This window comes from Lissotriton helveticus, chromosome 7 (genome assembly GCF_964261635.1).
Source record: "Lissotriton helveticus chromosome 7, aLisHel1.1, whole genome shotgun sequence".
NCBI lineage: Eukaryota > Metazoa > Chordata > Amphibia > Caudata > Salamandridae > Lissotriton > Lissotriton helveticus.
Genome location: NC_136068.1, coordinates 938061139 through 938087081, shown reverse-complemented (window position 1 = coordinate 938087081; position 25943 = coordinate 938061139). Strand labels below are relative to the sequence as shown.

The window sequence follows — 25943 nt, the reverse complement described above, 5'->3', positions numbered from 1 at the left end:
ATTAGAGTGTTTCACTCAACGTCTGGGGTCTTCCTCTTCCAGTTGCTGTCTTTTTTGAAAAGTTTTGCCACCTCTATTTTGTCTAAATGCCAGCTTTATTCGACAAGTGCCCTGAGTGTGGTAGGAAGAAGGCTAAATCTGACCCCCACAGAGTGTGCATACTCTGTCTCCCTTCTTCCTATGTCCCTGACTCCTGTGATATCTGCCACTCTTTCTCCAGGAGAACCCTGCGTGACAGGGAGAAGATTAGTCTCCAAGGCCTGGAGCAGAGAAGACATCAAGAACCAGGTGGGACTTCTGGGCATGGAGGGACTCTGTCATCATCCTCTGCCCGTGCATCGGCCTCTGTGGGGCTCCCCAGTCAAGAAAAGGCACCGGTCCCGGTTGACGTAGAGGGCTTCGATGTAGGCATCGAGAGGTATGACTACCATCTGTTCCCCATCGACCCAGGGGTCTGGGTCGAAGCAACGTCGACGTTCGGTGTCGAGGGGTAGGACGTCGAGACCTCGGACGAGGTCGACGTCGAGGACTTCACCGGCGTCGACACACCATCGACGTCGTGATGCGTCCCGAAGAAGCAGGCGCTCGCCGTCGAGGCACACCGCCGTTCGCCGTCAACGTCGATGCGAAGGTCGATGTCAAGGCGAAGACACTCGACGTCGGGGAGTTCGTTGACATCAAGAAGAATGAGGTCGAAAAGAGAGTCGAAGAGGTTGACGTCGAGGAGGGACAAGTCGATTTCGAAGAGAAAGTCGAGGCCCAGAACGGTTAGCGTCTCATCATCATCGACAAGTCACCGGTTGCGGCGGCGCTCGTCCTCAGAGAGGTCTACCTCCAGAGCATCCTCTCCAATCCTGCTCGTCAGAAGAGGAGAGTTCTTAGGTCACCGGACTCTGATTATTCCTGGACCTATTTGCCCTCAACGCCCAGAACTCCTACGCCTCCTGCTTTTCCGCAACTTCCTCCTCCACCTCCTCCTCCTCCGCTTTCTTCTCCTCCACAACCACCTCCTCCTCCTCCTCCTCCTCCACCACCACCACCTCCTCCTCCTCCTCCTCCACCGCCGCCTCGGCCTCCACAACCGAAGCCTTTGGTTCTGGCTCAGCCTCTTCAGCTTCCGCAACCTCCTGGACCGGTGACTCCTGCAAGGCCCGGAAAGCCAAGGTCAAGATCCAGAGGGAGGCATCACTCTTGCAGTGAGCGTAGATCTTCGATGAGGTCACGTCATCGTTGGCGGAGGGACAGGTCACGGTCCAGGTACACGGACTCGTCCAGTGACAGGAGGTATTCTCCCACTTTGTCAGACTCTCCTCCTATGAGAGTGTCGCCAGTGGATGACATTGTGACGTTCCAGGATGTGCTGCAGAGGGGGGCAGAGAAGTTGGGGATCACACTGACGGTGCCCAACCCTTCCACCTCTGTGATATTTGAAACGTTGCAGCGCAGGCACCTCTCCCGCCCTTTGGTGCCAGGACTGGAAGAACCGGCCATGGAGCTGTTTCTGACGCCGGCCTCGGTGAAGTCGGTGCCTTCTCATCTTCAAAAGAAGTACAAGCCCCTGGATTCAGATCCAGTGTTCTTAAGATCAGATCCTGTCCCGGATTCTGTCTTTGTGACAGCGGCCAAGAAGCAGCATTCTACTGCCCCTTCGTCTACGGTTACTCCCGACAAGGAGAGCCGTCAAATAGATTCGGCAGGGAGAAAAGTCTGCAGTACAGCTGCCATCTCTATGAAAGTGGCGAGATCATCAGCGCTTTTGGGTCGGTATGACCGCTCCTTGTGGGAGTCCCGGCAGCAATTCACTGAGCTCCTCCTGAGGGACAGGAGAGAAGACTTCCAAGAGATCTTGATTGAGGGCGTAATGGTCTAGAATCAGGTCATCAGTTCGGCGGCAGACGCCTCCCTCCTGGCTGCTCATGGGTACTGTCATGGCATAAACTTGAGACGTCACTCCTGGTTGCGCCTTACCTCTCTTAAACCAGAGGCGCAACAGCGGATTGCAACCTTGCCCTTTTCGGGATCTACCCTCTTTGGGACTCATGCGGACGAAGAGGTGGCCCGCATGAAGGCGGAAGTGGAAACGCTGAAAGCTTAGATTTGGAGAAACCAAAGGAACAGTGGAAGTCCTTCCGCCCCTTCCCGAGGCGTTCTCTTCTCAGAGATTTCAGCGAGGGTAAGGTCGCCAAGCTGGCCAACAGCAGCAGCAACATCAGCATACCAGTGACAACCCTTCCAGAAGCGACAGAGGGGCAGAGGCGGCCAGCAGGCCTCCTTGGTGAATAAGGGCCCGGCCGGGTCTACGCCCTGAGGAGTTACTTCACCCTCGTCCGTTACCCGCTCCCGTGGGGGGAAGGATACAGAATTACTTGGTAGAGTGGAGAAAAATTACTCAGGACAAGTGGGTGCTGAATATTGTTTGCAATGGATACAGTCTTCGTTTTGTCAGCCCTCCTCCAGCTATTCCACCGGTTCGCTCGCAATACCAGCTGCGCAAACTTCAAGCGGAGGCCGATACCCTATTAAGAAAAAGGGCGATAGAAGACGTCCCTCTGTCTCAAAGGGGAAAGAGTCTATACTCCAGGTTCTTTCTGGTACGAAAAAGGACAAAATCGAGTTCAGGCCCATTCTGGATTTACGACAAGCAAACGAATGGATTCGCAGGGAAAAAGTTTGCATGCTGTCCTTGCCCCAGATTTATCCTAAGCTGCAGCGAGGGGACTGGCTTTGAGCAATAGATCTGCAGGATGCGTACTTCCATGTGCCCATTGCACGGAAACACCGGAAGTTCCTGCGCTTCCTGGTCGGCACCAATCACTATCAGTACACCGTACTACCGTTTGGTCTGAAGTCTGCACCCAGGACTTTTTCAAAATGCATGGCAGTGTTGGCAGCGCCCCTGAGATTGAACAAGGTGTTTGTCTACCCGTACCTGGACGACTGGTTGATCAAAGCCTCCACCTTCCAGGAAGCGCAATTGCATTTCAACAGGACGGCCGTTCTGTTGAACCAGCTGGGTTTGCACATCAACATGTCCAAGTCCGTTCTGACTCCTGTTGAGTGCCTGCAGTACTTGGGAGCCTCCATCAATACTCTCAGAGCAAGCGTGTCTCCTTCGGAGGAGCGCCGCTGATCAATCCTTCGGAAGGCTCAGGCTCTCATGTCCGTCCCATCAATGACAGTGAGAACGGTGTCTTCTCTTCTGGGGTCGATGGCCTCTTGCATCTTCCTCACACCACATGCACGCCTCCACATGAGACCGCTGCAGTCATCTCTGGAAGATCAATGGGACAAGAAACGAGGGAGCTGGGATGACAGGATACAACTGTCTCTACACGTTCAACAGTCCCGGAGATGGTGGTGTTCAGCCGAGAATCTCCTCAAGGGAGTTCCGTTCCACAAGGACATTCCCATACTGACTATTGTGACAGATGCCTCTCTCCACGGTTGGGGAGCGCATTCAGACCATCTGCAGATCCAAGGAACATGGTCCCAGGCAGATGCCACGTATCACATCCATTTTCTGGAACTCAGAGCTGTTCATTTGGTGCTGAAAGCCTTTCATCCGTCCTTCCAGACCAACTCCTTGCTTGTACAGACGGACAATATGACCGCAATGTATAACCTCAACAAGCAGGGGGGCTCGAAATCACGCACACTGTCACAGGAAGCGCAGGCGATCTGGCACTGGCTGCTAGCCAGAGGACTGACAATAACTGCTACCCATCTACCAGGTGTGCAGAATGCTCAGGCGGACGCACTCAGCAGGCTGGTCCATAAAAACTACTAGTGGGTCCTAAATGACGAGGTGCTAGGAAACATCTTCGAAAGATGTGGCACTCCAGAAATAGATCTGTTCACCACCGCCAAAAATAGATAATGCTGAGACTTCGCCTCCAGGTTTTACCAACCAGGGACTCTGGGGAATGCGCTATGGATCCGCTGGTCGAACAGCTTTCTATACCCTTTTCCACCCATTCCCCTGATTCCGGCAGTACTCATCAAGCTGTCTCAATCCAGAGCACGAATGATCCTCATTGCTTTGGAGTGGCCTCGACAATGGTGGTTCACAGAAAGCTCCACCGGTCTCTCCAACCCCATCTGCAGCTTCCATGTCGGCCGGACCTTCTCACGAAGTTCCGGGGGCAGATGATGCACCCCAACCTCTCATCGTTGAGTTTGGAAGCATGGCTCCTGAGAATGTACCATATGGACACTTGAACTTGCCTGACAATTGCATGGAAATACTCAATTAGGCTAAGAGACCATCCACCAGGACTTCCTATGCCTATAAGTGGAAAAGGTTCTGCATCTGGTGCATGTCCAAGAACACTGATCCTACCTCCTGCAAGGACGATGTCATCCTTCCATACCTCTTGCATTTAGCTCAATCTGGCCTTAATTTCCATTCTATTAAGGTTCACCTCGCAGCTTTAACTGCGTATAGGAAATGCCCTTCACAAACTTCCTTTTTCAAGATACCTGTAATTAAAGATTTGTTCGAGGGTTTGAAGAAGGTATTTCCCCCCGTTAGGCGTCCTTCGCCTTCATGGGAGCTGAATGTGGTGCTGTCAAGGTTGATGAAGGAGACTTTTGAGCCTATTCATAAGGCTTCTCTACAGCATTTATCCTGGAAGGCAGCCTTCCTTGTGGCTATAACATCGGCCTGCAGGGTGAGTGAGATCCAGGCCTTGTGTTGCCAAGAGCCTTATACTGTATTCCATGCTTCTAAGGTTGTTATGAGGACTCAACCTAAGTTCCTTCCTAAAGTGATTTCTGATTTTCATGTCAATCAGACGATAACTTTACCTACGTTTTTTCAACATCCTTCCTCTCCGGCGGAGAGGTCTCTTCATTCCCTGGATGTGAAAAGGGTGTTGAAGTTCTACTTAGATAAGACCAAGGACATTCGTAGGTCAGACCAATTGTTTGTCAATTATGTTTTGGTCAGGACGGGTCTTGCCACCTCTAAACAGTCCATCTCTAGGTGGATTGTGTCTTGTATCCAGTTATGTTACCAAAAGGCTAACAAGACTTTAGGGGGTAAGCCTAAGGCTCTTTCCACCAGGGGCAGAGCGGCTACAACGACTTTGCTATGTAATGTTCCCATTTCATATATCTGTAGGGCTGCCACTTGGAAGTCGGTCCATACCTTTTCCAAACACTACTGCCTGGACTCTGATGCCAGGGCAGATGCTCAGGTTGGGCAGGCTTCGTTGAGAAATCTGTTTGCACAGTAGTGGTTTGGTTTGTTGGGATGGGCTTGCCATTCTATTCACAAGATTATGACTATACACAGATATCCCCTACTACAGAAGGAGTAGTTTCTTACCTGTAACTTCAGTTCTGTAGTAGGGGTATCTCTGTTATAGTCATAAGTGCCCGCCCTCTTCCCCTGTGGATGAAACGATAAGGTACTGAATGCTACAGGCCTGGCTTTAAACACTTTAAAAAAGAACTGAAAGTAACTTGCCTTTGGCTGTGCATTCTGGGATAGCGAGGGTCTCTGGAGAGTTCCTTAAAGGCACGGTATCCCTTTTCCAGACACATAATGGCAGCCTATGGGGCTTGGCTGTCCAACACTTCCTCTCTATCATGACAAAGGATTTTTGTGAAGGGGAGTTTCTCTAGGTGTGAAACTTTCCAAAGTGTGTAAAATGTAATATTTTTTGGCTATCTTTTTCCCTTTGAGATGAAGTGCTGGCCAATCTAGCCTTGTAGGTTTAGGCTGCATTATTTGTCATTTATTTTCTCTTAAATGTCTATGCAGGACTGCAGAAGAAGACAACTTAAGAGACTATTTTGATTGCTCTGGGGTCCACGCACATGGGCGGGATTATTCACAAGATTATGACTATAACAGAGATACCCCTACTACAGAACTGGAGTTACAGGTAAGAAACTACTCCTTACCAAGACAGGTTAGTACAGTGTATGCAACTCTCTTATTGCAGAGTTCAGTTTGCAGTTAAACCGCAAAGGTTACATTCAACACAGACAAACTGTCCAACGAAACATTCCTAGGAAATAGCTATTTTCTCAGTATTTGTTTAGCCACAATATAAGGTTCTGCTCAGAGATGGTGCGTGATTTGGTAGGGACACAGACAGAGGCTGAGTCACTAAAAACAGGGGCTTCCTTATATAGTGTCACTTGTCCTTTGCCGCACCTGTTTCCTCAAAGATTCAGGTCTGCAGCTACCGTAGTTATTAAGTGTTGCTTAATCTGGCTTATCTCCATCTGCTTAATCATGGCCCCAATACATAAAGCCAAATGCTTGTATTCACAAAAGGTGATTTCCCCTTGCTGGACGTTAATGACAAATATCACTTTCCATTCAGTTTTACAGCTGAGTCAGAACGCGAGAAGAAGGACTGGATGGAAACTCTCCTTGACTCCATCTCAGAGACCCTCTCAGATTACGAAGTGGCTGAAAAGATTTGGTCAAACAAGGCTAACAAGTTCTGTGCAGACTGCAAATCCAGCAACCCCGACTGGGCATCCATTAACCTCTGTGTGGTCATCTGTAAGCAGTGTGCAGGTCAGATTTGTGTAATGAGGATTGAGTGACAAACAAGGCTTCGGTCCCAATGTAATGTCTTTATTGCTGGGTTAGTTGGTATGTGTTGCCGTTAGTTACAGTATTGACAATCATTTAAGAAAGGTGAAATAACAGCTGATGGTTTTTCTATATTACTGTATGCAGGTCAGCACCGAGGACTGGGCACAAGCGTCTCCAAAGTGCAAAGTCTGAAACTGGACACCAGTGTCTGGAGCAATGAGATTGTTCAGGTAAGAATATAAGTCCAGTCTCTTTACGCCAATTAGTCAGTCAGATTTATCAGTGTCACATCATCTTGTGTAATGCTGGGAGTACAGCTGATCTAGTTCCTACTCTGTGTTTTGCATTGTTTTGAAAGTCTGTTCTGTGTGTAATTCTGAGCCACTTCAGGGACAGTATAGTGCCATCGTTAGGTTCCTTATCGTCTGAATTCCCAGGTTTCACTAGAAAGGTGCCCCATCTATCACCTATGATATTTACTTGTGCTTTCTGATGAAATGGGTGAATACAGCATGTGTAGTGGGGCTCCTTTCTTCAGCAGTGGGGTATTCTGGGACATAGGATCACAGTGCCACGTTGTTTGAGTGTTGCCTCAGGTGGATGCATAATAAATGGGTCTCAGGTGCATTTATTCTTTAGATTTGCATCGAGACACTTCTCTTCGCAAGGTGTTCCATCACACCCTTTTATCTCCCATAGACCACCCATCTCAAGTCACAAGACCTCCAGGGCTCTCATATGTCCTGTTGTCTGTCTCCCGTCCCTCTCTTGTTTTGACCACCGATCTTACAACCATGTCTTTTGTACAGTGTTCTGTTGCTTTACAGATTGCTTCATTTTGCATGGATCCTGCTTTGAAATAGAACTATGTCTGGGATCACAGAACATCACTATGTATGGACTTAGTCACCATGCCACCTCAGTACTTATGTGCCCAAATTCAGACTAATTCATAGTGCTTTACCAGCCCTCCTTACCTTCCAGAGTGACTGGTAAGTTAGCACCCCAGAACACAACACTCTGAACCCTCTCAAGGGCCGCAGTAACAGGTCATCACCTTTCGTTCTCACACCCATACGTGTCCATAATATACAGAAGAGAGACACAAAGAAAGCTTACAATTTTTATTGAAACTATCATGCTCTGCCTTGAAGCAACAAAGAGTGCTCCTGGGCTTTCAAAACTGACCCCAAGAGCTCCAGCCCTCTTGGGAAATTCTCAGTGGAATAAAATACCTGTCTGGCCCTGGGGAAGGAAGGAGAAAAGTGAAATATGCCTCGGGTTGGTCAGAGGAATCAGCGTCGCTTTGGGGGGAGTAAAAAAAGAACACTGAGGAGTCTTAAAGTCTTAGGTCCTTGGTGCTGCTTGAAACATGGTTACGTGACTGCAAGTTACATAATCATCTGTAGCCAATCTGGGCCAGACTTCTCTATCAACAGGAGTGTGAGGAGGAAAAGGGGACATTTCACATACTTAAAATAAATGACCACATCACCTAGAATGGTGTTATTCCATAAGTTTACCATATCCTCCTGTATTTAGTCAACATTACATAACTAGAAAACTTTGACAACTTGAACAGACTTTCTCTTTGTATGTTCACACAAATTTCTCCCTTGAGTTCCACTTCCTTCCTCAAGCCCTATCCTGACAACTGTCACGCTAATCTGTTCGAACTATACTTAAACCCTGCACCCCCACCGCATTGTGGCCCTTTCCCTGCTTCCCTCACACCTTTTCTTCTCCCCACCCGTATTGGGGTATATATCTATGTAGGGTTAATGTTATTGCTCAAGGTCACTTGAATGCCTAAGTGCAGTTCACGGGGTCTGGTCCCTGGTGGGTCCAAAATTGCAAGGATCATCTACCCCCATGTTTCCAAGTCATCAATTAGTTTGTCATTGCTTTGCATGATTCGCATATGCCCCTCAGTTCCCCACTCTATTAAGGCTGCCCTCCAGCTGTTGGTCATATGTGCCCTAGGGCTAGCCCAGTGTATGGTTATGTGTCTCTTGGCAAGTAGTGCACCTAATTTGAAGAATTTGGACTGTATACATTTTGTTTTTTTCTCTTCAGAAGCATATTGAGAATGTAGCTGTTTATTGTAAGTGTTGCCCCCCTTTTATGTGCTTACTAATCAGAAGTGCCACATAATATACAGAAGAGAGACACAAAGAAAGCTTACAATTTTTATTGAAACTATCATGCTCTGCCTTGAAGCAACAAAGAGTGCTCCTGGGCTTTCAAAACTGACCCCAAGAGCTCCAGCCCTCTTGGGAAATTCTCAGTGGAATAAAATACCTGTCTGGCCCTGGGGAAGGAAGGAGAAAAGTGAAATATGCCTCGGGTTGGTCAGAGGAATCAGCGTCGCTTTGGGGGGAGTAAAAAAAGAACACTGAGGAGTCTTAAAGTCTTAGGTCCTTGGTGCTGCTTGAAACATGGTTACGTGACTGCAAGTTACATAATCATCTGTAGCCAATCTGGGCCAGACTTCTCTATCAACAGGAGTGTGAGGAGGAAAAGGGGACATTTCACATACTTAAAATAAATGACCACATCACCTAGAATGGTGTTATTCCATAAGTTTACCATATCCTCCTGTATTTAGTCAACATTACATAACTAGAAAACTTTGACAACTTGAACAGACTTTCTCTTTGTATGTTCACACAAATTTCTCCCTTGAGTTCCACTTCCTTCCTCAAGCCCTATCCTGACAACTGTCACGCTAATCTGTTCGAACTATACTTAAACCCTGCACCCCCACCGCATTGTGGCCCTTTCCCTGCTTCCCTCACACCTTTTCTTCTCCCCACCCGTATTGGGGTATATATCTATGTAGGGTTAATGTTATTGCTCAAGGTCACTTGAATGCCTAAGTGCAGTTCACGGGGTCTGGTCCCTGGTGGGTCCAAAATTGCAAGGATCATCTACCCCCATGTTTCCAAGTCATCAATTAGTTTGTCATTGCTTTGCATGATTCGCATATGCCCCTCAGTTCCCCACTCTATTAAGGCTGCCCTCCAGCTGTTGGTCATATGTGCCCTAGGGCTAGCCCAGTGTATGGTTATGTGTCTCTTGGCAAGTAGTGCACCTAATTTGAAGAATTTGGACTGTATACATTTTGTTTTTTTCTCTTCAGAAGCATATTGAGAATGTAGCTGTTTATTGTAAGTGTTGCCCCCCTTTTATGTGCTTACTAATCAGAAGTGCCACATCTTTCCAGAATGTGTGAAGCCCCTGGCACTGCCATTTCATGTGCACACAGGAAGCCACATGCAGCTGAGGCAGGTGGGAATATCCTGTGTATGTGTGCCATGTCGACTCTTCACTTTTCTCTGCACCAAAACACGCAGCCTGCAAGGGCAGTTTGTGTGTTAAGGTACAAGGTCTCTAAGGGCGGCACATAATGTGCTGCAGTCCTTTTAAAGGCTTCCCTGGTCACAGTGCCCTTGGTACCCATGGTACCTTTTACAAGGGACTTTTATGTGGCCAGAGCGGTGCCAATTGGGGGGTGCAAAGGTAGAGTTTTAGGGAAAGAACACAGGCCCTGGGTACCTGATTAGCAAAAACCCAGGGCACACGTCAGGCAAAAAGTGGGGGGCAACCATGCAAAAAGGGAACTTTGCTGCACAAACCAATGCCGTTAGCCGTACATAACAATAACTTACTCAATCAAACTGCAGAGGGAATACTTCCCTGTTTGTTCAGCTCCCTTCACTGTACAAGCAGCGGGTAGAGTGGTACTTGCCAAAGCAGAGATGACTCAACTCTCCTGGCATGGGCTATTGTATCTAGTCCCCAATGTATTCAGCATGTCTACAGCCTGCATATTTCCAAGTGGCAGACGCACCAAACCAGAGTCTCCTCCAGCCAAGTCGCTGCTAGTCAACGCACTTTTCATTGTCTAGCACTCCATTTCCAGTCCTGCTTTCCAGCATAGCTAGTTTGAAATGCAGTCCCGAGCCCCTCATGCTACCTGTGGAGGCTAGTGCAGTCCAGGTTAGTGGCTCGAGCGTGCGCCCTCTTTTCCGAACAGCTACACCTCTGGATCTGTTTTAGGGACCCCATCTTCAGAGCCAGAGGATTTCCAAGCCTCTGCTGATATGCCATCTTGTTGGACCAAGGTTCTGCATGAGAATTTCCAGGTGGTCCCGGTGCCAAGGAATGTCCTGCCTTCAGGTCTGCATCCTGCCACCAGCATCTGCCAGCACTCTGCTCATTGCCCCCCTTAACCACCTCAAGGCATGGTGTTGTTTCCAGCCAGTCCCAAACATCTTCTGGCGTAGTGAAGAAATGCACCTTGCTTTTGTGCTGGATGTGTCGTTTAGCCAGGTACATTAGACGATATTGATAGTCATGGTCTCTAAGTGCACTTCACAGCCAAGAATGTGTTTCTCTTTTATTGCAGATGCCTGGCATAAACCGGGAAAACCATCATGGAGGCATTGACCTACACCAGTGGGCCCATTTTGTGCACAAGCTGCAAAATGGCTTTACAGTCTCTGTGGTTGAACAGTTGTGCTATCATGGCCACAGGGGATAGTGGGAGCGGGGTCCCAGGTGTGGGTGCAGCACCAGAGCACAGTACGCTGCCTCTATGGAGAAGAATTTGGAAAGCTGCAATGGGCACAACATCTCTGTGATCAGTCCTCCAGCAATAATTCCACCAACGGGCCTTCAGCTTTCTCCGGGAACCTGACAAATCTCTTGAGTGCCCCCCCCCCCCCATGTCTTCCAGTCTGTCTACGAGTTAGTAGTCTGGGCAATCATCTCAGCAACTGTGACATTCAAGGTGGTGTTCTCATGTTGCAGGATTTCAATAAAGTCTTACGTTTCTTTCACCCAGTCAGCCATTTTTCTAATTTTCGATTTCAGTCACTTCACTTTACTCACAATTGTATCTATTTTTTCCCCCACTCGTCTATCGCAGGTGTCTCTTATCACGTCTGATGCGCTAGGTTCTGTCTGCTGTTTCTGAGATTACATCTGCACTCTCTCTCCTATCTTTCCCACTTGGTCCTCCTTACCTAGGAGGGTTGCGTATTGCAGGATCTTGTTAGTCTGTGATAGCTTAAGGGCTTTGTCTTTCCCCATCTTGCCTTTGCCCTGAGCTCCTTTCAGATGCTTCACAGACTTATATGCCCCAACAGCTGCCAGCCTATGGGATTTTCACCTAGAGAGTGGGTGGCTGGTGCGCTGCCGTCCCAACAGTTCAATGGTATGTCTGGGGGACTACGCTGTCCTACGCAAGATACTCTGTCCACAACCTCAGCATGTGTACCACAGTGGACCCCTGCTACATGAGATCGATAGCCTGTTTCTATGCTCCCAGTATGAGACCTCCAGCACCTTCTCCTCCCCTCCAGGAACTCCGGCGTCATCCTCTCACTAATCCACCCTTATCCAGAATTCTGCCTGCCGCAGGGCTCAATCCCTCTTCTCGACTGCCAGGCCCAGCGTTGTGCCTATCTGCTTCCCCCTTCCTTGTTCAGGCACCATGCTGCCCGTGCTTCCTCACTTGCGCTGGGGACTCACCTAGGCCCGCCATTTTCCCGTAGGCCTGGTCACCATGGGCGATGCCTCTCCCAGGCGTTTCAGGTGAGGGCCATACTTCCAGCTGTGTTACTCCCTCATGTGAGGGGAATCCCTTTCAACCCCAATCCACCACTCGGGCCTTCATGCCGCCCGCCGTGCTTTCATTGCGGCCTGGGTCCCAGTCCCATTGCTTCTCGACAGTTCCACTTTGGCACCCCCAGCCTCAGTCTCCGTGCCAGACCACGGCTCTTCCGGGCTATACCTGTTCCCCATCCTCGCAATGAAGTTGCAATCTTTATCTGCCTTCAATGCATGTGAAGAGGGGAGGATTCCAGTAGGAATATGCCCTGAGCCTCGGAGCTACAGGGGAATGAGACTAGTCAGCCATGTTGCTTGGCTATCCCCCTCTAGATTTCACATAATTACTGACAACAAGAAACACATGGCTGTTTAAGCCCCGTCATCCTGATGACAACTATCGTCCACCAGAATTTAATAATAAAGCATACCTCAGCACCTGCAGTCCAGTATCTTATTCTGGAAATGTTGCATATATATGTTTTTCTTCCTCTAGGTTTTTTTTACTTTTTCAAACCATTTAAAATGTTTCATTTCAGGCATTTTGGCAGACTTTGTTGATAGTGTGAAGTCGCTCATTTGTAAAATTTTTATGTTTTGCAGCTTTTCATTGTTTTAGGTAATGAACGTGCCAACCGGTTTTGGGCTGCACGGATCCAGGCTTCAGAAGTCATACAACCCTATGCCAGTGTAGAGCAAAGACATGACTTCATTGTCCGCAAATACAAGGAAGGCAAATACCGGCGACCCCATCCCCAATATGCCACACAAGAGGAGATATTGCAGGTAACCAAGTTCATGGAGGACTACTCTCTTTTTCGTTTTTTGTCTGAAACTTACCAAGTAGTTTCAAAGTACCCCACCTTGTGTTAACATTTTCTTTTGCTGTTTTACACTAGGTAAATATATTTTTCTTGTGAGTTTTTGAGTTTTTAGAATGTGTTGCTTTTTGTGGGAGGCTGTAGAAAGATGGCTCTGTATATACTATATCAAAAGGAAATTTAGTGTGCACAGAGTCCCCAAAGGTATAGCAGAGGATAATTTAGATAATACCTTACTCACAATTTAGCGCCATCACTGCCCCAGATGCCAGTTAGAGGGAGCAGACCTAGCACACATGTTATGGTCCTGCCCACGGATTGGCAGATATTGGGCCTTTATCAGGGGACACACGGCGGAAATCACAGAAAGAGAGATAGATGATACAGTGGGGGGGTTGTATCCTTGGACTACGGAAGGGGGCTTCTAAGTACACGTGACTGGTGCCGAGAGGTGAGGACTCGCGGTTCCAGGAGATACTGGAGTTCTTGTTGGAGGTTGCTTTTACTGGAAAACTCTTGTGTCCACGGGAGACAGGGTCTTTATTGAAGGCAGTTCATATCTCTGAGGTGGCTGGAGAGATGCTGGCCATGGGACACGCCGATTCCCTTCAGCAGGGTCACTGGAGGAGGGGGACAGGCCAGTGGGACTGGGGCCAAGGCAGTTGTGTTCTTTTCCACTTCTGCATGGCTCTTCGGTACTTCTGCTTCGTAGGTCATTGAATATGAGGGACAAGGTTCAGGGGAGTCATTTAAATACTACATGTTCGAGGCATATGAGCTGCAGATTACATACTGTGCATAGATCGCCACCTAGTGTTGGGCCCGGATGTTTGCAGTTTATTTTTGTCCTGAAAAGTTCTTTGGAAGTCACGAGATAGGTGACTCCTCCTTTGGACCATATTGCGCATGGGCATCGGCTACATCCTCAGATTGTTTTTTTCCGACTTCGGGCTTGGATGGGTTTTCTGCACTCCGGTTTGGCACCGATTTTCCTTCGGTGCGCAATCCTCACCCAGTTCGAAGGTATTGTTACGATCGCGGTCCCCATCGACGTGACTCTTCACGACTTCGAAGTCTTCGATTCCGGTCGTCGACGAAGGCCTTCGGGCCTACCTGGGCCTTACTCTCTAGCTCATGAAAAGGACGCCATTCAAGAAGTGTCCTCAATGTGGGTCGAAGTTTCCCCACACAAATCTACATGAGGTGTGCAACATTTGCCTCTGTCCGAAGCACGAGGCCAAGGACTGTTCCGCTTGTGCCTCCTTCCACTCCAAGAAGACGATTCAGGACCAACGAGATGGATGAACAATGGCTCGCTCAACAGCTTCGATCCCGACCCTTCCTCGACACCCTCCAAAAATGCTTCGGTCACACCCTCACCTTTGTGCCCGGGTGCAGACCAAGAGACTGCTTCCCACGCCCTGCCTTCGGGCCCGGCAAAGAAGCCTCATTAAGCTTTCAGGCAGCTCGGGCTTTAGTCAGCCTATTCCCAGTGTCGATCTCATACCAACACCGAAGAAGCCACCTTCCTCGTCCACGCCGACCGCTGCTTCGACACCCAAGCACTCGGCGCCGAAGACTGGCACCGGCTCATCAACGTCAAAACCGCTCTCGGAGCCGAGTAAAAAATTGCCAAAAGTTCCCGACTCCCATGCTACGAAGCCGAAAAAATCTCCAGAACCGAAGAAACACGTTCCGGTTAAAGACATTTCAAAAGGTCACAGTTCTAATCCGAAAGACCCTAGACCAGCTACCGAGTCGGTACCGAAAAAACCTCCGGAACCGCGAACTTCGACACCGAAGGACCTGCCAGCCACAGAAGAGCTTTTTACACCAGATCCTACTCAAAAGACTCTTGTAAAGGATCCTAAGACTGGCCTACTGACTCTTAGCTCCAAGAAGAGACCACTAGAGCCGCCTGCACCTCCTCCTCCTCCAAAGAAGAGAGACATTGCAACCTCTCCATTAAGGGTCCCTTCTCCACCACCTCCCCATACTCTTCCTCCTCCTCTTCCTCCTCCACCACATCATTCTCCTACACCATCTCCTAATCCAGATGATGATGAAGATACAAACTCTGATGACACAGGTGAAGGTGCACATGACCCAATAGGGACCAATAGTACCCCTCGGTCACCTAATCCATGGGATGATTATACCACCCCTGATGTGCCTTACGTCCCTCAGGATGATGTATGTCCCTCCAGGCCTCCCCCCCAGAGGACACTATAGGTTTTAAGCTACTAGTCCATAGGGCTGCTCTATACCATGGAGTCGACTTGCACACAGACACTGTGGAGGAAGATTTCTTATTAGACACTTTTTATACTAAACAAAGGTCCACTTCCATTTTTCCAATGCTTAAGGGGGTCATTAAGCATGCAACAGAGGTATTTAAAGATCCTGTCCGGGCTCAAGTCCTCAACCCCCGCATTGAGAAAAAATACAAAGCTTCCCCTACTGATCCAGTTTACATTGGAGGCCCAGCACCACTAGATTTCTTGGAAGTCTCTAACGCACGTAAACGTGCCAGTTCACAAACATCAGGTGAGGCCTCACCACCAGATAAGGAATCTAAACTCCTGGACGCCTCCGGTAAACGAACAGCATCACAGGCAGCTAACATATGGCGCATTGACAATACTCAAGCGCTATTGGCAAGATATGACAGGGCACATTATGATGAACTGGAATCCGTAATGCAGCATCTACCAGATAAATATAAAAACAGGGCCAATTAACTCATACAGGAAGGTAAAAATATCACCAATACTTCCATTTGTTGTGCCCTAGATGCCGCAGATACTGCCTAAAGGGCAATTAACACCAGTGTCCTATTACGTAGGCATGCCTGGCTACGTATTTCAGGTTTTAAACCTGAAGTACAAAATTCCATCCTCAATCAGCCATTTGATGAGAAACACCTATTTGGCCCTAATGCCGATGTATCGTTAGAAAAAATTAAAAAAGACACCGACACATCTAAATCTATGGGAGCCGTGCAACTGCAAGCTCTCAGACGTTCTTTTCCTCGCTCATCATATAGAGGCAACACAATATGCTGCTCCTCCGATAGCCCCTCCACTTCCTATAAGACCCCTAGCCAATCCACATTCACTAAGGGCTACCAAAGAGGGGGTTACAGGGGTAACAACAACAAAACCAACAACTCCCGCTCTGCCTCCACCCCCTATCCAATGACTTTCCTCCACTTCCCCCCCCCACCTACCACTCCTGTGGGGTAAGACAACAACAATTCCTTCCTGCCTGGACCAACATCACATCAGACAAATTATTCAATCAGGTTACAGTCTAGAACTAACATCTACCCCCCCAAACATGCCACGCAAACAGCGTCCAATGTCACAAGAGCATCTGTCACTGCTACATCAAGCAGTAATAGCTCTGCTGCAAAAAGGTGCACTAGAACCAGTTCCTCTGCACCAACTAAACAAGGGAGTCTACTCCCGATACTTTCTTATCCCAAAGAAGGACGGCTCTCTTAAGGCCTATTCTAGACCTCAGACCTCTAAACATATACATACAGTCAGACCATTTTCACATGGTCACACTTCAACAAGTCCTTCCTCTTCTGTTACAAAACAACTTCCTTGCGACTCTAGATCTCAAGGACGCATACTTCCACATTCCCATTCACAAAGCTCACAGGAAGTATCTCAGATTTGTAATAGACGGGCTTCACTATCAATTCAAAGTACTCCCATTCGGAGTCACAACAGCACCAAGGGTATTCACCAAGTGCGTAGCAGTACCTGGACGACGGGCTCATAAAAGCCAGCTCCTACAACCAGTGTGTGCTACACACTCATGCCACTATCCAACTGCTTAACAACTTGGGGTTCACAGTAAACCACACCAAGTCCCATCTGCAACCATCCAAAGTACAACAGTACCTCGGTGCCACAATAAACACCTCAACAGCGCTAGCTTATCCCACTCCAGTAAGGATAGCCAGCATGCAAGCTCTTCTCACGAAGTTTCAACCACAACACTCCCTTCCAGCACGGGTGTTCATGCAGCTCATAGGGATGATGGCCTCTTCCATTTTCATAGTGCCCCATGCCAGACTTCAAATGTGTCCTCTCCAAGAGTGCTTAGCACGTTAATGAAACCAGGCTCAAGGTCAATTAACAGACCTAGTGTTGGTGGACGGTCGGACTCATCGCTCTCTGTAGTGGTGGAACACCAAAAACCTTTCCAAAGAGCGACCGTTCCTAGAGCCAGTACCTCAAATAGTCTTGACAGTGGACGCATCGCTCTCCGGCTGGGGAGCCCACCTACTGCAGCATACCATGCAAGGCAGGTGGACACCACAGCAAAGGTTACTCCATATCAATCATCTGGAGTTACTAGCCATATTCCTGGCATTGAAAGCTTTCCAAAAGCAAGTATCAAACAAAGCTGTGTTAGTCGGACGGACAACAAGACAGCAATGTATTACATACAGAAACAGGGCGGAACACACTCCCTGCAACTCTCTCAACTATCTAAGAACATATGGCGTTGGGCTATACCTCAAAACATATTCCCCTTAGCCCAGCATGTTCCAAGAGTACAAAATACCATAGCAGATCTGTTAAGTCGTCAGACACAACAGATCCACGAGTGGGAACTTCATCCACAAGTTCTTCAACCATTCTTTCAGATGTGGGGACAACCTAAGATAAACCTCTTTGCCACCCACGAAAACGCCAAATGCCCAAGCTTCGCCGCCAGATATCCACACCCACTGTCCAAAGGCAATGCGATATGGATGAACTGGTCAGGCAGATCTGCGTACGCTTTTCCGCCTCTACCACTCATGCCACTAGTAGTACCCAAACTACCGCAGCATTCTCTAACCCTCATCCTAGTTGCTCCAACGTGGGCCAGACAGCTGTTAAACACCACACTGCTACAACTGTCTGTAGTACCACATCAAAAACTATACCTATCTCCATGCCTTTTAACACAGAACCGTGGAGAGATCAGACAACCGGACCCAGCTCACCTCAACCTTGCGATCTGGCTCCTGAAATCCTAGAATTCGGATATCTTAACCTTCCTCCTGACTGCATGAACGTCATAAAAGAAGCTATACGTCCAACCACTACAGCATGCTATGCAGCTAAGTGGAAACGCTTTGTTATATATTGTCACAACAACAATGTTAATCCCCTAGACTTGTCGATTCAACACATCATAGGATACTTACTACACCTCCAAAGATGTAACTTAGCCTACACATCTATTGGACTGCATCTTGCTGCCATAGCAGCATATCTTCAAAACAGACAGCATCTATCTCTGTTTAGAGTGCATGCTATTAAAGCTTTCATGGAAGGCCTCAAAAGAATAATTCCTCCCAGAGTACCACCTTCACCAGTGTGGAATTTGAACATCGTTCTCACACGACTAATGGGACCTCCCTTTGAACCGTTACATAAATGTGAACTACAATTTTTAACGTAGAGGGTTCCATTCCTAGTGGCTATTACTTCGCTACGGAAAGTTAGTGAATTACAAGCACTAACCATTCAAGAACCTTTCTTGCAAATGCATCACAATAAGGTTGTTCTCCGTACTAATCCAAAATTTCTTCCCAGAGTCATTTCTCCCTTCCACCTCAATCAATCTGTGGAACTGCCCATTTTCTTCTCGCAGCCACAGACGGTAGCAGAAAGAGCTCTTCATACCCTAGATGTCAAAAGAGCATTGTTATACTACATCGAGAGAACACAACCCTTTCGTAAGACCAAACAGCTTTTTGTGTCTTTCTCACCACCATATCCCATATCAAACCCCATATCAAAATCTGGGTTAGCTAGATGGATTGTCAAATGCATACAGATTTGCTACCACAAAGCTAAGCGTACGTTATCTGTACCTCTTAAAGCCCAGTCTACAAAGAAAATAGGGGCTTCAATGGCATTTTTAGGGAACATTCCCCTAGATGACATCTGCAGAGCCGCTACATGGTCTACACCACACACATTCACAAAACCCTATTGTGTAGATGTGTAAACTAAACAACAAGCTAATGTGGGCCAGGCTGTTCTCAAACCACTATTTAAAACTACTGCAACGGATAGGGGTGGTCGCCGCTAAGAGTGGGTACTGCTATACAATCTATGCACGGTGTGTAATCTGCAGCTCATATGCCTCGAACGGACAATGCTACTTACCAGTATACATCTGTTCCAACTCTAGTGTCTTGGCTGAGTGGCTGCTCATCAGCTGCCACCACCAGACACGTTTATGGACCCCTGGGCCGAGAGCATGCTGCTCTTGGGGGTCTGAAACAATGCACATCCTGGGACAAGGTGCCAAGCCTTCTTCCTCAGGATGGGCAGGGTCCACGAAGAGGAAGCTTTAAAGGCTTGCTGCCTTTGTGAGCTACCCCAGCCTTTTGCTGCTTCCAACAACTGGCCCCCACAGTTTTTGACCCCTTAGGGAGGGAGAATCGGCGGAGGAAGGAGGATGTGCCCACATTTGCCAACCCCACCCCTGAGGTGGGGAAGGCGAGGTGAAGTACAACTCTCAGTCCCCGCCATCTTGCAGATGGGGGGACCAAGCTAACTAGAGAGAGGCATATGCCCACCTCACCCTGGAGGGTGGCAAAAGATGGGATGTACCTACCCCAAGGAAGGGACCCATTGATCCCGACATGTACCTACCTGTAACATCTCTAAATTTAGTGTGTAGGGGCAACCCTGAACCTTGCCTCCTCAGGCAAGAAGAGAGAAGAAGAAGGACTGACGAATCCGTGCTGAACTAAGAAGAGGAGGACGCCCACTGACTTGGCCACAGCCATACCGCCTGTTTTCACCTTGAACCTGCCCCAGTGAAATCCTGGCATGTTGTGCAGCCAGCAACGCCCAGGAACCCGGAGGACCTGCCCTACCTTCCAAAACCAAGACTTTGTCTCCCGTGAGCACCGGATTTGCTCACCAACAGACTCTGGCTCTGGCCAAGACCGCGAGTCTGCACCACTCTGCACCCGACACCCAGGGCCCGAGTTTGAGGGGCCCAACACCACAAGGAGGTCTCCCAGACGAACCTGACCTGAGATCTGGTGATCTCTGACCTTCCTCGAATCTCCAAACAACGCCTGCAGCCCCTTTCTGGAGGATCCCCTAACAGCGACTGGAGCCGTTAAGAAAATCCCAACACCTAAAGAGACCCCTCCACCCTACGTCCCACCGCCTTGGGTGGCCCAACCTACAGTGTCCCAGCATCTCCAGGCATCCCAACTTACCTCTCCAACTGGTGGTCACCTCCAGAATATCTTCATCTCCGAGTCTGCAGTGTTTGTTGCAACAGCAGAATCCCCATTGAAATCCACAGGGCACCTGACGCCAACCCAGCCCCTTGCACCTGGCCGCCCCAGTGCAGCTATGGGTGCACCTTGGGTGCTAAATCGGATCTCCATTTGCCTTGAGCCTAACACCAGGAGCTTTGCTCCCACAACCTTGTGGCCTGCTTGTGAGCAGCCACCAACCGGAGGCCTTCTCTCCTCCATTGGATAACATTGGGCTTCAGCACTCTGCACCCGGCCAACCTATTGCCGCTGAGGTTGATTTGAGAGTGCATCCTCGACCCTGGGGACCCTGGTTCTAACCCCAGAAACTCAACTCCCATAACCAAGTATTTACCTGTAAATCAATTTTTCCATTTCCTCCCATAGCATTGCATTGACTGCTTTTCTTGACAATTGATGTGTGAGAGAATTTGGTTTGTATGGAACTCTAAGAAACTGGAAATATACAAAAACTGCTTTACTTACCTTTTCTCTATGAAATGTCCCAGTGTTAAATCTAGGCATATCACACTGAGTAGAAAAAGTAATCAAAAGTAATCTAACAGTAATTTCAACTCTAATCAAAGCATTTACAAACCTGTAACAAAGTTATTTTCATTCAGCTTGCTTGTATTGTTCAACCTGCCTTGAAAAGTTCTATTTACACTTACCTGTGCCTGGGTTGCTTGGTTCTAGGAAATAAATATAACTAAATTATATTTTTATACAAACGAATTGGTCTGGGTTCAGTCTTTGAATGTGTGACATCATTTTTTGCCTACGTGCGTACATTAAATGCTTAGCACTACACTCTAATAAAGCCTTACTGCTCGCCCACACTACGTCTAATAGAAAGTAAAGTATTATCTACTTTTACGTCTACCTACCTTTGGGGATGCTCTGGTGTCTGTGCACACTATACCTTATTTTGGTATAGTATACACAGACCCAGCTTCCTACAATGCGTGGAGTCAATCCACAGGCTTGTCAGGTGATACAGAGGACTCTCTCATGGATATTCCCCTCAAACCTATTTGGCAAGGAAGCTGATTCTGCCTTGGAACTTTTTCAACAAGGTAGGGCCACAGAAAGTTCCCTTGGTCTTTCCCTGCCCAAAAAAATTTCGGAGGCCACTACGATAGTTGGAGTACAACCCAGTCCAGTATCCCCAGCCCCTACTGCAGTCACCCTAGTATTTTTGAAGTCGGGAATATGGAACTGGCTGGCAACACACAGATCAACAATGCAAATATTTCTCCCATCCCCCCTACTCTGTGGCAACAGCCTCTAAGACAGTTTACTTTGCCATTAGTAACGCACAATCACACTGTGGGTGGCTGAATCTGGTTCTTTCTCTCAGGGTGGTGATCTGCTGCATCGGGCTGGCTGGGGAGTAGCAACCCGGTTAGCTAGATCCTGCTTCTTCAGTGCCTGCGGACTGCAGGGGAGTACCGCCTCTACTCCAAGTGAGATTGTGGCAATTTGTGAAGGGCTGGAAGTCTACTGAGGTTCTTGGTACTTGCTCAGCTGCAGGACGAGTCACTCAGTCGTAATTGACGAGACTGGTGGAGGCAGGTGGGGTTTGGCATCAAACGTCCACAGCAGTCTTCAGTTTTCGTTGTCTCATGGCTCTTCTTTGTCCTCGTCTTCTGGATCCATCGAATCTCAGTTTCTGGCACCTTTAGGCTGACTACTCGCTCTAAATGACCACTTCCTTTGGGAAATGGGCATAACCATGAACCAGTGAGCCATATTCCACCAAATCCAAAAACTGTGGAATTTTAGTTTTCATGTTAACATCAGGTAGGCCACCTTAAGGGTTGAACTAGTCTGATGGGGAACTACCCAAATGGGCCTGGGGCAGAAAGTGGCATCTTCCCTGTCTTTGAGTAGCCGGGGTCGTATATTAAAGGCAGCAGAGGCCTTGGAAGCCTCCTGCCTTCATATTCTAGTTACTTAGCCATCTTGCCTGGAGGAGGTGACAAATCCTCAGGCCAGAGCAGGCATTGTTTCTGCCCTCAGAGAGCATGGGCTCGCACCTGCAGGGCGGTGTCTGTGGTGATAGGCTGCTCCACACCAGTCAGCCAATAAACAAGAGGTTGGTAGGTTTTCAGGGGGTACCACTGAGGTGCCCACTGAGTGCATGCATTAATAAATCCATCACTGTAATCAGTGTGGGCTCCATCACTGGAATCAGTGTAGGCTTATTAATACGAGATGTTTGATACCAAAGTTTCAGTGAAGCCATCATGTACCTTGGGAACGCGTAATCACCAATGTCCAGTACATATACTCAAGATGGCTTCCATGTTCAGTGGCAATGTCCAAGATTCGACATCACAGGGGCATAACTTTCATGCAGATATGTCCTCACGTGTAATATAATGCACCCTGCCTTAGGGCTGTAAGGCCTGCTGTAGAGGTGATCTACTTATATTACAAGCAGTGTCTGTAGGTATGGCACACAGGAGTGCCATGTTGTGTCTTCACTTTTCTCTGCACCATGTTACGCAGCCTGCAATGGCAGTTTGCATGAGTGTGCTGAGGGAGTCCCAATGCATGCTGCAGCCCTTAGGGACCCTCTTTAGCTGCTTGCCCTAGGAGTGCCATATACTAGGGACTTACAGGGAGTGCTAAAGGTATTGCCAATTGGGGTAACAATTGTACAGTCTTAGGTAAAGAGGTCAGGCACTAGGAACCTGGATAGCAGGAACCCATTGCACTGCTGTCAAAATAGCATCAGATACCAGACAAACAAGCATTAGAAATGCAATCGGGCTCGGATTTATTTGAGTTTGAGCTAATGGCATTGTAAATGCCAATGTATTGTTGCTATGTGTTATGGAGTGTGTTCATGTGGTGTGTACTGCCAGTGATCTCCTTGTGAGTGTGAGAATATTGCACCGTTACTGCCTGTGATGTCCTTCTTGTGAGTGTGAGAAGCTTGCACCTCTGCTGCCTGTGGTCTCCTTGTGAGTGTAAGAAGCTTGCACTGCTGCTGCCTGTGATGTCGTTCTTGTGAGTGGGAGAAGATTGCACCTCAGCTGCCTGTGGTCTCCTTGTGAGTGTAAGAAGCTTGCACAGCTGCTGCCTGTGATGTCCTACTCACTACTCTACTCACTACTCTACTCACTACTCTGCACTCACTACTCTACTCACTACTCTACTCACTACTCTACTCACTACTCACTACTCTACTCACTACTCTGCACTCACTACTCTACTCACTACTCTACTCACTACTCTACTCACTACTCTGCACTCACTACTCACTACTCTACTCACTACTCTGCACTCACTACTCTACTCACTACTCTACTCACTACTCACTACTCTGCACTCACTACTCACTACTCTACTCACTACTCACTACTCTACTCACTACTCTACTCACTACTCTGCACCCACTACTCACTACTCAGCTCACTACTGACTACTCTACTCACTACTCTACTCACTACTCTGCTCACTACTCACTACTCTGCTCACTACTCTCCACTCTACTCACTACTCACTACTCTACTCACTACTCTACTCACTACTCACTACTCACTACTCACTTCTCTACTCACTACTCTGCACTCACTACTTTACTCACTACTCTACTCACCTCACTACTCTACTCACCTCACTACTCTACTCACTACTCGACTCACTACTCACTACTCTACTCACTACTCACTACTCTACTCACTACTCACTACTCTGCACTCACTACTCACTACTCTACTCACTACTCTACTCACTACTCACTACTCACTTCTCTACTCACTACTCTGCACTCACTACTTTACTCACTACTCTACTCACCTCACTACTCTACTCACTACTCTACTCACTACTCACTACTCTACTCACTACTCACTACTCTACTCACTACTCACTACTCTACTCACTACTCACTACTCTGCACTCACTACTCACTACTCTACTCACTACTCTACTCACTACTCACTACTCACTTCTCTACTCACTACTCTGCACTCACTACTTTACTCACTACTCTACTCACCTCACTACTCTACTCACTACTCTACTCACCTCACTACTCTACTCACTACTCACTACTCTGCACTCACTACTCACTACTCTACTCACTACTCTCCACTCACTACTCTACTCACTACTCTGTACTAACTACTCTACTCACTACTCACTACTCTACTCACTACTCACTACTCTGCACTCACTACTCACTACTCTGCACTCACTACTCACTACTCTGCACTCACTACTCACTACTCTGCACTCACTACTCACTACTCACTACTCACTACTCTGCACTCACTACTCACTACTCTACTCACTACTCTACTCACTACTCTACTCACTACTCACTACTCTACTCACTACTCACTACTCTGCCCTCACTACTCTGCCCTCACTACTCTGCCCTCACTACTCTGCCCTCACTACTCTGCCCTCACTACTCTGCACTCACACGGACAAACAGTTGTACGGCAACACTCTCCGTAGAAACCTTCTTTTAAACATAAATATATTTTATTTCATGTTAAGAAGTATATATAAATAAAACAAATATTGTTATTACAAAATATGTGAATAACTTTTAGTCAATGTAAGTATTTCTTTAAAAAACATTACATTATTTCAAATAAATTATATACGTAAACTTTAAGATGCATGCAGAGGGGTGGGGGCAAACCTGAATTTGTCAATATTTGTGAAGCACAGCTTCGGCGTTTCCTCTGCACTGGGAGGGGTCAGAATTAAGGGTATGGAAAAAGTTTTGGTTTTTTTTTTACACAGGCTACTTTTGCCAAGTGTCTGGATTCCGACATTCAAGTTGGAGAAGTTCCTCAGTTTAATTGCATCTTTGCCCGTGTAAATATGAGCCACAGGTGTCTTTGCCCTTTAAACGAAAGCCTCTCTCCGTTCTGGGGCTTTGGAACTCTCCCCGGCCTTCGGCGTGCCTGGCAGCGCCTCTCCTGCCTCTTCGCGGTGAAACTGACCCGGCCCTACCAACGCTCACGCATCGGGCGTGAGCACGCCTGTGCCGGCCCCGGCTCTTCCTCTCGGCTCGAGGACAGAGTTAAAGGCGGGCCGGCCCAGCGGTGCAGGAGGGCTCCGGGAGCAGTGCGGGCGGCAGGGGGAGGCTCGGAGTCCCTGACGGGGAGTGCAGACGAAGCCTTCAGCTTTCACTCACCCGTGGGGGCTCTGGGCACTCGGCGACTTCCAAGGATTCCAGCGGGAGGGGCTGGAGCGCGCTCACGGCTGCAGGCAGGCACACAGAGCAGAGCGGTGCGAGTCTGGTGAAAGGAACGGCTCGCACCGCGGGGGATATTAACAGTACCTTGGCACTTGCAGGCAGGAGCGGCAACCAAGGGGAAGACCAACGTTGCGGGCCCCTAGCCCGAGCATGTATGAGTCATCTTCTGTGAGCCTCGCCTGCTGCCTCTCGTCATTTAACATTGAACGCGCTCACCGCTGTGAACGCGTTCGCATCATCTGGCTTGCATTACACGGGCACTCTGACAGCTCGTAATTAAGATTAATCACTCTGCCATGCTCGTTCTCGAACACAAAATGCCACATCGGGCACGCGTACATTACTTACAGCCTATCACTTCAAGGCTACTACATACACAGCACAGGGAAGACGAATCACTGACCAGATGCCAGAAAA

The 25943-nt window shown here is 48.2% G+C and overlaps 1 protein-coding gene across 10 annotated transcripts in view; it reads left to right on the top strand.

The window, feature by feature from the left end:
* ARAP3 (ArfGAP with RhoGAP domain, ankyrin repeat and PH domain 3) overlaps nt 1–25943 on the top strand; it is a 680145-nt gene that overhangs the window by 260882 nt on the left and 393320 nt on the right. For all 10 annotated transcript variants that reach the window (XM_078653517.1, XM_078653514.1, XM_078653516.1 and 7 more), the window contains 3 exons: nt 6339–6538; nt 6704–6789; nt 12779–12961. In XM_078653517.1, the coding sequence (XP_078509643.1) occupies nt 6339–6538; nt 6704–6789; nt 12779–12961 (469 nt within the window). The remainder of the gene's footprint in view (nt 1–6338; nt 6539–6703; nt 6790–12778; nt 12962–25943) is intronic.